This window comes from Sarcophilus harrisii, chromosome 1 (assembly GCF_902635505.1).
Source record: "Sarcophilus harrisii chromosome 1, mSarHar1.11, whole genome shotgun sequence".
NCBI lineage: Eukaryota > Metazoa > Chordata > Mammalia > Dasyuromorphia > Dasyuridae > Sarcophilus > Sarcophilus harrisii.
Window position 1 is genome coordinate 216838480 of NC_045426.1, and position 15181 is coordinate 216853660.

The following is a 15181-nucleotide window of genomic DNA, read 5'->3' on the forward strand; positions in this document are numbered from 1 at the left end:
TACACATTTTAGATTTCCTGTTTTCATGGATCTTACAACTTAGTAGTAATCTATTAAATTTTTGGATTGGTAGGATGGGTATGATTTGGCAGTTCCATGCTTTGGCACTTTAACATATTTTTCCAGTTGGTTTTTCCTTAAAGAAAAACAACACTTTAATTATTTATTTCATCTCCTTCCCGCCTGCCTGGTCTTTTAAGGGAAAAAAAAAAAAAAGGGAAAGAAAAACTCTTTATGTTCCATCCCTGGGCCTCTGAACCCAGATGAGGAAAGTGAAGCAAGTGACCTTGCACAGCCTTCCCTCATTTAAATCCAGTTCACTTGCATGTCATGATATCACTTCCCTGATGTCATGGGCCTCTTCAAGAACGAAGGACAAACAACAACAACATTCTATTCAAAATGAGAAAATGTATGGATTAGTAACTTTGCAATAAGGAAGATCTGATTCATATCCTACTTCTGATGCTATTTCTCAATGATCCTGGGTTAGTGAACTCCAAACTTTTTTGTATCTGTAGCAGTTAATTTTTTTTTAGCATTCACCCCCAAATGATGTATATTTACTTATTTATAAACACATTATACTATTGAAATACATAAAAATAGAAATTTTTAAAGGATGAAATCTTTTTAAAACAATATTTATTTATTAATGACACAAAATCCTTTTTGTTGGCAATTAAATATTGCTAATTAAGCAAACAACCTTATTAGTTCAAATGGTGTCGAGTTGAATGGATGAACCACAGGTCCAGTTCTCCCTCAGAAAGATATATTACACATAGCAGAAGGTTACTAAATGTTTGTTGAGGTGAATACTTTTTAAAAATTTTATACTTGTTATTTATTTTACTAAATAAACACTCGTCATCTAGTTTATTAAAATTTGCTTATGACTTAAGTAACCTTATAAACAAATTTACCAGAGAATACCTCTATTAGCTTTATTGTGAAATCCCTGGAAAAGATAATGGGAGTATTAAGGAGATATAAAGAGATTTCTTATGTACATAAGAAATCACATATATACTAAGTCCTCATTTTCACAGATTTTTTTTTAAACTGACACCAGTCATGTTATTCATCCTTTGTTCTTGAAAAGGACCAATGACATCATAAGGGTCTTTATGATGTCATATATAGACCATATCTTGCCTTTTGCATGAATTAGATTTAAATCATCAGTTTCACTCTCTCTTCCAAAGTCACTGAAATCCAGTAGCAAAACCAAAATCAAGATGATTGGTGATAGCTAGGGATGCTGTGGATGACCTTGGTCTTTCTAAATTAAGTCCCAAAGTGGGTCAGTTTCAGGTGGACATGGGAGCTAGGGATATCATTCGCATATAATACGTAGGAGGTCCATAGAATCAGAGCAATAAATTACTGACAAATGGGGGGAAGTCTCACAAAGAAGACTGAAGAATGTTTTTTTTTATTATTTATTTTATTTTATTTTTTATTTTTATTATTATTTTTTTGAACATGAAGCAGCTTTTAAACTCCAATATCTAAAGGATGCCAGGAAGCAGAAGAGTCAGAAATCCCACTTTCACACACTATCTATGTGACCATGGACAGACCTCCCCAAGTTTTGAAAACTTAAGACTTTTCTATCCAATTTCAATTCTGGACGGTAACAGTATGACAGGACTTGCTGATACTAGAATCATTAAATAAAGATAAATTAGTTGAGGTATCATGAGAGAAAGTCTGGTTTGGGAGAATGAGGAAAGGATTACCTAAGAGAGCTCTGTTATAAGAAATGTAGCTGGAAAAACTCTAATCTAATCAGCACTATCAGTAAGCTTCATCAATTAAAAACAAATGAACAAATAAAAAAAAAAAAAAGAAATCCAATTGATGGCTCTATTTTCTCCCACTAATTCGATCCACTAATAGTCAAAAATGATGTCCAATTGATGGCTTTATTTTCTCCCACTAATTCGATCCACTAATAGTCAAAAATGATGAAACCTGTTGTGCCTGTAGATAAAGCCTACATTTTCTGCATGGACAGGTTTTTTTTGCTATTAAAGTAATGCCTTATTTATTTGATATTGCGGGAAAGGGAAGAGGAAGGGAATAAGTAGTTATTAAGCACCTACTACAAAACAGGCAAATACTAAGCACTTTATGAATGTAAATAAGTGAATTCTCAAACTAACTCGTGGCACATTTTTTATTAAAGACAAGTTCTGGGTAAGTCACTATGCTGGGGATGTACTCTAAAAGGAATTATAAAACTTTGTGTATCATGTGTGGAGATGGGCCTAGAGAATGAATTGCATTGCCCTGACCACTTCAAGGGAAATGTGAACTCACCTCTGAAATATTTTAAAATGACACACAAAGCCCAGAGACAGAAGAGAAATGAGATGCAATGTAAAATGCTATTCACCAGAACTGAAAATAGAATTAAAATTGAATCATCAGATACCTTTAGGAAAAGTGAAACAAATTATGTTCTTGCTGCTGCTTGTTTCAAGTTTTTCTGTTAACTTGTGTTGTCTTTTATATTCACCATTTGGTTTTGCATCAAAGTAATACATAACTGTCACACTAGGCTTGGGGGAGTTAGGTGGTACAATTAGGCCTGAAGTCAGGAAAGACTCATGTTCTTGAGTTCAAATCTGGCCTCAGACAGTTACGGGCCATGTGATCCTGGTCAAATCACTTACCCCTGTTTGCCTCAGTTTCCCCATCTGTAAAATGAGCTGGAGAAGGAAATGGCAAGCTGTAAGAAAACCCCAAAGAAGGGGGCAACTAGATGGTGCAGTGGATAGAGCAATTTGCTGATGTGAAATGAGAGAAATTAGGGCTGGATATTTATATGAAGGAGTTCTATCCTTAACAGTATACTTGGGGCAAGGGTGGCACAGTGGATGGAGCACCAGCCCTGTAGTCAGGAGGACCTGAGTTCAAATCTGGCCTTAGACAACTTAACACTTCCTAACTGTGTGACCCTGGGCAAGTCATTTAACTCTCATTGCCTCAGCCAAAAAAACAAACAAACAAACAAACAAAAACCAAAGATGACGCCAAATGAAGTCATTTAAGGTCAGCTCCAATTGAACAACAAATGATTATCTTTCTACTCACCCACTTTGGGATAATCCTATACAAAAGTCTTTGAGTAATTTTCCCTAAGCCTAAAGTAGAGCTATTAAAAAACAAGACAAAAGAGGCTTTTTTCTTTTTTTTGCACTGAATATCATTGCTTTATTGATGATCCATAACATAGAACTTAATGCTTCTCCCATGTATTACAGGCGTACTTTGGGGGCAAGGATTATGAATGGGGCATGGGATCCCCAGAAAAGAGAAAATAGGGTTGGGGTGAGGAATCCCCAGCATGAGAACTTCTCTTTGGGCTGGAGACGAAGACCTGCGTCTTCCCTCTTTACTCCTTGGTGGACATGTAGGCCATAAGGTCTATGACCCGGTTACTGTACCCGTACTCATTGTCATACCAAGATATGAGCTTCACAAAATGATCATTGAGGGCGATCCCAGCCTCAGCATCGAAGATGGAAGAGTGGGTGTCAGTGATGAAGTCGGTAGACACCACCTGGTCTTCAGTGTACCCCAAGATGCCCTTTAAAGGCCCCTCCGCCGCCTTCTTGATTGCCTCCTTGATGTCGTTGTACGTGGCGGCTTTCTCCAGGCGGCAGGTCAGATCCACGACAGACACGTCGGGAACGGGGACGCGGAAGGCCATCCCCGTGAGCTTCCCATTCAGCTCCGGAATGACCTTGCCTACGGCCTTTGCCGCGCCGGTGGCAGCAGGGATGATGTTCTGAGAGGCACCGCGGCCGTCTCGCCACAGCTTGCCGGAGGGGCCGTCCACTGTCTTCTGGGTGGCCGTGGTGGCGTGGACGGTGGTCATGAGGCCTTCCACAATGCCAAAATTGTCATGAATAACTTTGGCCAGGGGGGCCAAGCAGTTGGTGGTACAGGAGGCGTTACTGATGATCTGAAGGGAATTATTGTATTTCTCATGGTTCACCCCCATCACAAATATGGGAGCGTCAGCAGAAGGGGCAGAGATAATGACCCGCTTGGCTCCACCCTTCAAATGCGTCTCAGCCTTTTCCATGGTGGTAAAGACACCCGTGGACTCCACAACGTAAACTGCTCCAGCATCTCCCCACTTAATGTGGGTGGGGTCGCGCTCCTGGAAGATCGTAATGGCTTTTTCATTGATCACCAGTTTTCCATCCTCAGCCTTGACAGTGCCCTTGAACTTGCCATGGGTAGAATCATATTTGAACAGATAAACCATGTAGTTCACGTCAAGGAAGGGGTCATTAATGGCCACCACGTCCACCTTCTGTGAGATGACCGCAGCCCTAGTCACCAGACGCCCAATACGGCCAAATCCATTGATTCCGACCTTCACCATCATCTTTCAATGACCCAGCACCAAGTCTGGGACAGAAGTTTTACCGTCAGACTCCCCAGACGTGAGCCCACAGCCTCTGTCTATATAGTCAGAGTCTCTTAATGGAGAGGATTAGAATGACTGCTTCAGCCTCTTTGGTAATTATTGTTACATCACAATAGAACGTGATGTAAAGGATGACACTATGAACTTTTATTTATTTCTCAAATACATGGAGAACCGAGTAAAGTTTATAAGAATGAGTCATTCTCCAATTGATAGTTAAAGAATATGAACAGATAGTTTTCAGTAGAAGAAAGCAAAGTTATCCATAGTGATATCAAAAATACTTTAGATCACTGCTGATTTGTTGTCCAGTCAAGTCTGTCTTTTCATGAGCCTCTATGGACTTGACCTTGGGTTTTTTTGGTTTGTTTTTTTGCAAAGATACTAGAGTAGTTTGCCATTTCCTCCTCCAGTGTGTGTCCATTTTACAAAGGCAAATCAGAGTTAAATGACTTGTCCAGGGTCACACAGCCAATAGGTGTCTGGAATGATATTTAAGCTCAGGCTTTCTTGATTTCAAGCCCAGATCTCTATCCACAGCACAACATACCTGTGCTCCACAACTATTAGAGAAATGCAAATTAAAACAGCTACCAGATACCACCTTATTATATCTATCAGTTTGGCTAATGCGACAGAAAAAAGAAAATGACAAATTTTGGAGGGAAAAATCAAGACATTAATGCATTGTGAACTGATCCAGCTATTCTGAAGAGTAAATCAAAACTATGACTAAAAAACTACATACCCTCTGATCCAGCAATGATTCTACTAATTCCCAAAGAGAATTTTTTAAAAAATTAAGAAACAGGACAAAGTCCTTTGTGTACAAAAATTTTTATAATAGCCCTTTTTATAGTAGCAAAGAATTGGAAAATGAAGAGATTTCTGTCAACTGGGGAATGATAAACAAGTTGAAGTACTGCATTGTAAGAAATGATCATCAAGAGGCAGCTAGGTGGCACTGTGGATAGAACAACAACCCTGAAATCAGGAGGTCCCGAGTTCAAGTATGGCCTCAGACACTTAACACCTCCTAGCTGTGTGACCCTGGGCAAGTCACTTAATCCCAGTTGCCTCAGCAAAGATTATTGAAATGTTTTTAGAAAAACCTAGAACAAGTAACATGATGCAAAGTGAAGTGAGCAGGACCAAGAGAATATTGTACACAATAATAACAATATTGTATGATAATCAACTATAAAGATTTTGTTTTTCTCAGCAATACAATGATCCAAGATAATTCTGAAGAACTTATTATGAAACATGCTATTGAACTCTAGAGAAAGAAATGCTAGAATCTGAATGCATTTCAAAGCATGCTTTTAAGAAAACTTTTACAACATGGCTACTATGGAAATGTTTTACATGACTATATATCTATAATCTATATAAAATTATTTGTCTTTTTAAGGAAAGGGGAAGTAAGAAAGAAGAGAATTTGGAATTCAAAGTTAAAAAAAAGAATGTTGTTTTTACATGTAATAGGAAAAATATATTAAAATTTCCACATAAAAAGAAAAAGATGTGATGGGATCTTATCCCCTTTAAGCAGCACAATTATTTCTACAAGTCATTTTGAAATGGATGTACATACTTCATGAATTTTTTAAACAGAAGATACTAAAAATAATTTAACTTTTCCTTGATGTCTCAGGGTACTCATGGATTATCATAACATGTAGAATAGTCAGTCAATGATAGTCTAGAGGGCTACTTGCCCCTACCCTAAATAGTTCCAGGCTTTTATGTTTTTTGACTTTTTAGTACTTTTTATAACTTTTCCAAGTTTAACAAGATTTATTTTCTCTTTCTCAGTAATTATCTCTTTGTAGTCACAGCTCCCTTTAATAAGTGATTTCCTTAAAGTAAATCACTTAACAATAGTTAAAAACTAATGGAAATATCTAGAAATTAAGAAACTTCTCTAGTAATTGTGCTTAACTATACTTTTTAATTAACTTTTCTGTAAGGGGAGCTATGACTATTGCAAGCAGGAAAGAAAAAGAAAGATCTTTTGAGAAATTGGTGAATTTCTCAAACCCAATAGTCACTTTCAATAAAATTGAGAGATTGCAAATGAGTTTTCTGACTTTAACTCCAAAATTAGGTAAATTCAAGAAGACACAAGGAACGCAAAAGCAATGAAATTAAAAAGGCATACACAATATCTAGAGTTTAGGGGGAGAAAGATGTAGAAAGGCAATGAGACAAATTATCTGGGGCTATGAGCTAAAAGAGCCAAAATTCCCCCTCTGACTGTATATGAGCTGTAATTCAGCAGATTACCAGAAGATGACAGATGAAGTGGGGAAAATAAAACCAGGAGAGGGCTGTTGCAATTTTCAGAAGCAGAGGAGGCAACTTGTAGCCCAATAACATTAGCAGACTAGGGTTCTGCCGCAGAAGCAAGAAGCATCATTGGAGGCACAAGGGAGAACCAGCAAGGTCACAACCACAGATATGTGAAATTCTATTATGTATTATTGCCTACATTTTGTATACTGCCTAAGTGAACACTTCCTTGCCTCTAAGTTGTTCAGTTTTCCTCTGACTTAAGGATAGAAGTTCAGTTTTTTAATTACTCTTCCATTCCATAATTGTGTCAAGTAAATATATTATTCTTGAAGAATGCAGGTGAATGCCAGGGTTTTTTATGTCTTTTTTTGTCTTTTTTTTTTGTCTAGTTTTTATGTCTTCAACATTGACTGTCCTTCAAAGAAAGTCTGGTCACAAAATCTTATACCATATATCAAGATAAGGTCAAAATGGATACATAATTTATATATAAAGAGTGCTACCATAACCAAATTAGGATAGCAAGTTCTATCTTTGGTCAGATCAATGGAGAAGTAAAGAATTTATGACCAAATGAGAGAAAGAGCATTATGATATGTAGAATGGATAATTTTGATGATATAAATTAAAAAAAGGTTTTGCACAAACTAAACCAAAGTAACCAAGATTAGAAGGAAAGCAGAAAGTTGGGAAGAAAATTTTACAGTGTCACTGATAAAAATTTATTAATTTATCAAATTTATCATTTATATAAATGATATATTTATATTTATATATATCATTTATCAAATATATAGAAAATTATGTCAAATTTATAAGAATACAAGTCATTCCCCAATTAATAAGTAGTCAAAGGATATGAACAGGCAGTTTTCAGGTGAATAAATCAGAGCTATCTATAGTTATGTGAAAAAATGCTCTGAATCATTATTGACTAGAGAAATGCACATTAAAACTATTCTGTGGTATACCTCATACCTATTAGATAGTTTACTATAACAAGAAAAGGAAAATAACAGTGGAGATGTGGGAAAAGCCTAAGATGTGGGAGCTAAGTCTATCATAGTTGATCATCATACAATGTTGCTGTGCATAATGCTCTCCGGCCTGCCTACTTCACTCAGCATCAGTCCATGTAAACTTTACCAGTTTTTCTGAAATCTGCTGTTCATCACTTATTACACAATAATATTCCATCATATTCATTGTGAAATATTATGATTTTCATAATTATCATTATATGTGTGATGAATATACTAATAATTAATATCTCTCAGCTGCCTTTTCTGGCTTGGAGTCAGTCTTACAATGCAACTTGGAATAATCAATCCTTGATAATGCTCTCCTGTGTATATTAAGTGAAGTGAATCAAAGATTATAGAACTTGTTCCCATCACAGAACTCCAGTCCTATTCTCCCAACCAACGAATAACTCCCATGATTTGAAACAATCACTTATGAACACCCATATTGTTCTGCATTTGTAGGCTTATCATGTGAAACCTCTCAGGCCCTGAAAATGATTGTATAGTTATCTGTCTTCCCTTTCCCTGTCCACTTATAATTTTAGTATTTCCTCTTTATTTCCTGCAACAGGACAGGAGAATCCAAGAGAACTTCCAGTTTGCAAACTGAATTCCTCAATCTGAAAGTTTAATTGATCAAACTGCTACTTGATCTCTAAAACCTGTCTCTAGGCCTGCTTTGTGAGGCTCCAATTATTCAGAGTTTAGAAACCAAAATAGCAAAATTCTGTTAACATTAATTGGTGGCAGCTGCTTTAAGGAGTGAATGTAGAAGTAAATCTTCTACTCTCATGTACATGAAGGAAGGGACTAGGTGCCACTGAACCTTTTTCCAGAGTCCCAACTCTCTGTCTGGCAAGTTCAACACTTTGACTCTTCCTCCACTATTGGGACTAACCTTTGATCAAGTCCACCTTTTCATTGTGAAGAACATTCCAGGGACCCTTTTCTTGATCTGGATCATTTTGGTAAGGCCAGTTTTATTTTTGCACACAGACTTTTGCATGAATCTTTTTTCTCTTCAATAAACACATATCCAGTTATATACTGCAAATTCTTTTCCTCTTTTATAAATGCACGCCTATGGACTGAGGGATTTTCTTTTCTACACAAGGTAAATTTTATTTATCTAAGAACTGCTTACATGGTTGATTTGTTTGTGATTGGAACCAGTTGAAATTAAGAGTTTAGTTGTGTGCTTGATTAGAGTTCTGAAATGTTTACTCTTGTAATTTAAGTGAATTGCTAGTACAGTGTGGATTGTTCGCATTTATATAATTGTATTTTCATATCCTTTGCAATGTACTTGTATTTTTGCACTGTGTATATTTCTTAGTTCCCCTTTTAAGAGATGTGCAATAAAGGTAAAAGGGAGGTTGAGGCAGTTTTCATCAATTCACCCCCAGAACAAATATATATATAAGAAATTTACATGAACTGATGCTGCGCAAAACAAAACAGAAGCAGGAATATATTATGCACAGTAACAGTGAAATTGTGCAATGATCAACTAACTATAAAAGACTTGGTTCTTCTCAGTGTTTCAGTGATCCAAGTTGATCCCAATAAACTTTGGATAGAAAATGCCATCTACATCCAAAGAACTATGAGATGTTCACTTTTTTTTTTCTTTTTCTTCTCTTTTTTCTCTCGTGATTTCTCCCTTTTGTTCTGATTTTTCTCTCCCAACATGATTCAAAAGAATATGTCTTTTTAAAAAACAGAATGTACATGTATCACCCAGAAAATTTTTTTAAATAAAAAAGAAATACAGTTCTCAGTGTCCCTCATACAACCAGGATTGGGTTGATTTGACTAGTGATGACTCTAAACTTTACTGGCTTTTGTGGGACAGCTCTGATAAGTTTTATGGAAAAGTTCCAACTCTCCCTGTATTCATACAGACCCTGGTGTTTGGATCTGTTTCAATTTGTGATTGCCTTGTTTGGGAAAGGGGAGCCAAAGAACTGGTGCAAAAAAAAAAAAATCTGATTGGGAAGATCCAGAAGAGGATCTTGAGAGATTGGGACTCAAGGGGTAAGATAAGGAGCATTAACAACTCGTTCAAATTATGGGTGAAAAGCTCCTTGTATAATCATTGCTTTCTCTCAACCCATTGATTTAACAAAGGTTAGAGACCCAAAGGAGACTGTGAAGAATCTGCCTTATCAGTTTTATGACAGGTGTACCCAAGCTATAGTTCGGTGAGGCAAATTCAGTTTCTTTACTACTTTATTAATAATTTTCCCCACCTACCTCTAAACCCATTAAGCTATTTCTGATTGGCAACACTTTGTCATTGAGTTCCTCCTTGAGACTGCAGCACAACTGGCAGTTACCCTGGCAGAGGAGGATGAAAAGAATTTAGGGAAACCAAAAGGAAATGTTTCCTTGAAATCCCTCTGCAGTTGAACAAGCTCATCTCTTATCATTCTCCCCCATACCATCAAAATCATTCAGCCCAGGGATTTGTTTCACTTGTGAAAAATCTGGCCTTTGGAGAAAAGAATGTCAAAGGGGACTGGAGTAGATGCTGAAGAGAAAAAAGAGAAAGCATCCCAGAAAACACGGAGGGACTCTAAAATCCCCATCACTCAGGGACTTTGCTCTGGGGAAGGTTAACAAGAGTGGTGACACAAGGAGGGCACTATTCAGGCCGTGTCTATTATCCCTATCACTTCCATTGGAGATATCTTCTTGTTCATATAGGGGCAAGAGGTGGCTGCTCTAATTAACATGGCTACCACATTCAATCTTAAATCCCTCTGTCTTCCCCATTCCCCTCTCCTAGGGGTCCTCAAACTATGGCCAGCGTGCCAGATGCGACAGCTGAGGACGATTATCCCTCTCACCCAGGGCTATGAAGTTTCTTTATTTAAAGGCCCACAAAACAAAGTTTTTGTTTTTACTATAGTCTGGCCCTCCAACAGTCTGAAGGACAGTGAACTGGCCCCCTATTTAACAAGTTTGAGGACCCCTGCTAAAGTGACTTTCAGTTATGGGTGTTGCTAATAAGATCACTGCAGCCCATATCTCAGAACCCTTCTCTCTTTTTATTGGAAGAAAATAGGGAACAAAGGATTCCCACCAAATTCCTTTCATGACACAGATACGGTGCTGATAGCTAAACCAGGTAGGATGAAAACAGAGAAAAAAATTATAGACCAATCTCCCTAATGAATATTGATGCAAAAATCTTAAATAAAATATTAACAACAAGATTAAAGGAAGTCATCCCCAGAATAATACACTATGATCAAGTAGGATTTATACCAGGAATGCAGGGCTGGTTCAATATTAGGAACTATTAGCATAATTGACTTTATCATAACCAAACTAACGAAAATCATATGATTATCTCTTTTTATTGGAAGAATCAGTGCTTTTTACCTTTTTGTCCTGGTCCCTAAAGCTCTTAGCCACTTATTAGGACATGATCTACTCCATAAATTATAGGCCACTATTTCATTTGACCCAAGAGGTGGCTACCAAGCCTTGGCTGAGAGCCTGAATTACTCTAATCAGTCTGAAAGCCTAGCTACTCTCTTAAGGCAAGCAGAGAGCACTGATAGGATGATTTTGATCAAGCCTTTTTGTTAGCTTTAAGTGGTTTTTTTTATTTTTTATTACAGACCCTTTCTTGGTTAAATTCTTTGAGTTTACCAAACCTTTAGAACTCCAGTTACTGAATCCAGTCAGAAAGCCAAGTTATGCTACACACACACACATACCCACACACACATTTTATTTTATTATTTATTTATTAAAGACCTAATCTTAAAATAAAGTCCCACTAAACTTCTTTAGGAATTTAGCCAGCCAGCCAATGGTGTAATAATTCCCTCACATGCCCCATCTTAATAGGGGCTTCATCCAATGAGGTCTTTCCCCTGGTTAATTTTGAGTTCCCTCAGGGAACTCAAATTCTCTCCTCTTTTCCTTGTTAATTGCTAAAACCCCTTTTCTTTGCTGAAAACCTCAGATGGATTCAGCCTGCTCTTAAATTCAGCAGCATAATAAAATCTTTCCCCCTTGATTTAGAGGTCTAATCCTACAATTTTTTTGAGGCAATCCACAATACTCCAATATACTCTGGGGGGTCCAAAATGCCTTCTCCTCGACATCTGGTGGCCAAACCTCATTAAGATGATTATAGGACATCCAGTCCAAGATATCCAACAAGTCAGGTATGATAAGTTTATCTACTCATTCCCTGAATTCATGTGCTCCTTTAAAAAAATTTATTTTTAATTAATGAAATAAAACATTTTTACAAAACAGTAGAGTAAGAAAAAAATGCACATAAAACTGCAGGTTATATGCAATTTGCTATTCCTTCTAAATATATAATGAAGTTATGATGTAATTTTTTTCTTCCCTCCCCCCCATCACTAGACAAATATGTGTGTGTATTTGTGTATATATAAATACCCTTCTAGTCTTACAAATAGCAAATAGTTTCTTCCTTCCTAGGTACTTAATAGTTAATTTGGGTATTTATAACAGTTTCCCAAAAGTTGTTCTTAAAACAATATTATTAATACTGTATATAGCATTTTCTTGGTTCTGCTCCCATTCAGGGTCCCAGGTACTCTCTGAGAGATAGGATGATAGCATGGAATGAATACCAGCTCTGAAGGATTTTAATACAATGCTTATGACCTGTGTAATATTGGGCAAATCCTCCCTGAGACTCAGTTTCTTCATCTGTAAAATGAGAGAATTGCTCTAGATAGCTTCTAAAGTCCTTTTCCATCTCTAAGATTTTCTGCACCTGACTATGAACCATAGAAGGCAACGTGGCCCAAAGGCACAAAGAGAATTCTGGCCTTGATGTTACCTGAGTTTTTTTAAAAAAGGAAATGAAAAAAAAAAGCAATTGAATCACAGTTATATTATCCTGAAATAATAATCAGTCTTACTAAATCTCCTTCCCAATCAGAGGTAATGTGTAACTTAATATAATAAATGCTTATGTCAGTAAGATTTCATTTTGGATTTTTACCCAGTCTGTCACTGGGAATGCAAAAATACCAAGATATCAACATTATCTATAATTCATATGGATAGTTCACATTGATCTGGAGTCAGAATAGCATGGCACAAGAGAAAATACACTAGATTAAGAGTCTATTAAGGACTACAGCTCTGCCACTTAGCAGCTGTGAAGACTGTAGGCAAATAATTTCCATCTCTGAGGGTCTTTTCACCTACTAAATGAAAAAACTAGAAAGAGAAGCTCTAGGGTCTTGAATATGAATGAATGAATACATATGCAAAATCCTGTGATATAAGTGGGATAATTAGTGTCCCAGGTTTTGATTCAAATCAGGGGTTGAATTGTAAAGGAGGTAATTGAACATTGATTCTACAAAGCAATGAGAGGAGAAAGTTGGACAGAAAAAAAGGAAAGCCATCTGAGCTTCAGATGCTCTCCAACAGAAGATTTGGAAGCTATATCTCAAGGCCATTTGAGGATATGATTTCAAATTTTACTGTATGCAAAAACTAATTTTTTTTCCTATTTAATGAGGAGATAGAGATGCTTCATATTGACTGCTTTTGTTGTTCAGTTGTGCTGGACTCTTCATGATCCCATTTGGGTTTTTTTTGGGGGGGTTGGCAAAAAAAACTGGAGGAGTTTTCCATTTTGTTCATTCGATAGATGAGAAAACAGGCAAATAGCATTAAATGACTTGCTCAAGGTTACACAGGTAGTAAGTATCTAAGGCCAGATTTGAATTTAGGAAGAGTCTTCCTGACTTCAGACCCAGCACTCTATCCACTGTTCTATCCAATTGCCATAGGTCTGGTTATTAAATCACCTATTGGCTTCTCTAACTGTTCAATCCAAAAAATTATCTTTCTGAAAAGATAAATTTAAGTGATTCCCAGTTGATCCCAAGTGATTCCTAGTTCTTACAATCATAACTATGAAGCTGAATAGAAACTTAAATATTATCTAAATAGAAATTGTATTTAATTCTCTCTCCTCAAGCAATAATGAGGATGATTTTGTCTTTAATTTTAAAACTGTTCCTGTTGAAGCAGTCTTTTGTGAAATAATCTTTCAGTAGGTATACAGAAAGGAGATAAGTAATATGGTAGCCTCCTCTACTTGTTAAATGAAGAAGTGGAATTAAAAAAACCTGAGTTACTCTGTCCCAGTAAGAGCTGTAGAAATAGTTGAGCAAAGGGACCATCACCAATTTACAATTCTCCCATGTTTCCTCATGTTCCCCAAGGCCAGAGTGAACTCCTGAGGGCAGGAAATAAGACAGTGGACCTGAGTTGTAGGTCAAGTTTCAGGACTGATGCTGACTCAGGGCATGAGGGAACATGGGAGAATTGGAAGTTAGTTGATATTTAAACTCCTTATATTTGAGCAAAAGGATCAAAGAAATAAGAACCTATAAAAACTCACTTTTTTTTTTTAACCTTACTCCACCTAGGGCTCCACTGAACATCTTGTGTCCATCTTCCCATATCATATTTTCATTCTGTATCTCCCTTTACTAAAGCTTGTTCAAGTCACTTTCTGTCCATTCCCTTGAGCTGCATTTTGTCCTATGGTACCATTGTTCCAAGGCACATCAAGAAAGAACTAGTTAAGAAGCATGAGCAATCATTCTGATTTATGACCAACCCTCTCACCTATGTACCACATCTTTGACTTGTAGAATATAGAACTCAAGGGCTAGATCAAAACCATGTGAGTGGACGAACAGGATCCCTTCTTTTTCCTCAATACTAGGGTATGACTAGAGGCTTTTAGGCTTTTCCCCCTGGCAACATAAGAGGAATTTAAGGGAGACTGCTGTCTTCTCCTATACTGACTTTGGTATTCTAAACCTTCTTAAGTCTGCTGTAAGACGGGCTCTTAGAAACTAGCTTTTGGGAAATGTGATTTCAAAGAGACTGTTGTTTTCTTTCTGTCCAAGGAGACACTCAGAGACTCTTGAGAGTTCTGGGCAGAGCTCCAGGGCAACTGCAACACAAAGAAGTTGGCGTTTAGGAGTTTGGTGAAAGGAAAAGAATCTGAGCCTAGGGAATGGGTGGAAGTCAAGAGAGAAAGGAACTCTAGTTGGCATTTTGCAAAAAGTATCTAGAAACTGGGAAACTGAGCTTTGGAGAAATGTGCTCAGGATGATAAGCAGACCTTATGGGACAGCTGGAAGGCATTTGTGAGTAGGTGTAGAAGCATATTTAAAACATCTTTTTTAGTTTAACTGAAAATGTTAAGAAATAATATTTTATCCAGACTAAAACCCTATCCAGACTTTTCCCTTTAGCAAAGTGAGTAAAGCACAGATCTGACCATGTCACTTTGTCCTAAATAAGCCCTCAGTGGCTTCCTATTTCCTTCAGGATGAAATATAAAACCCTCCATTTGGTGTTTAAAGCT

General features: G+C 37.0%; 2 protein-coding genes across 3 annotated transcripts in view; both read right to left on the reverse strand.

Annotated features, from left to right (window-relative positions):
• Positions 1 to 15181, reverse strand: part of FRMPD1 (FERM and PDZ domain containing 1) — a 127968-nt gene that overhangs the window by 47236 nt on the left and 65551 nt on the right. Inside the window, exon 1 of one of the 2 annotated variants that reach the window (XM_031936981.1) lies at positions 937 to 1046. The exons of the other annotated variant lie outside the window; for it this stretch is intronic. The gene's annotated coding sequence lies outside the window, so the exon portion shown is untranslated. Of the gene's footprint in view, positions 1 to 936; positions 1047 to 15181 lie in introns of those variants that run through there. 2 annotated transcript variants of the gene reach the window in all.
• LOC105749478 (glyceraldehyde-3-phosphate dehydrogenase-like) lies at positions 3196 to 4543 on the reverse strand. The gene has a single exon (XM_012542672.2). The coding sequence runs from the start codon at positions 4409 to 4411 to the stop codon at positions 3407 to 3409; it is 1005 nt and encodes a 334-aa protein (XP_012398126.2). The 5' UTR covers positions 4412 to 4543; the 3' UTR covers positions 3196 to 3406.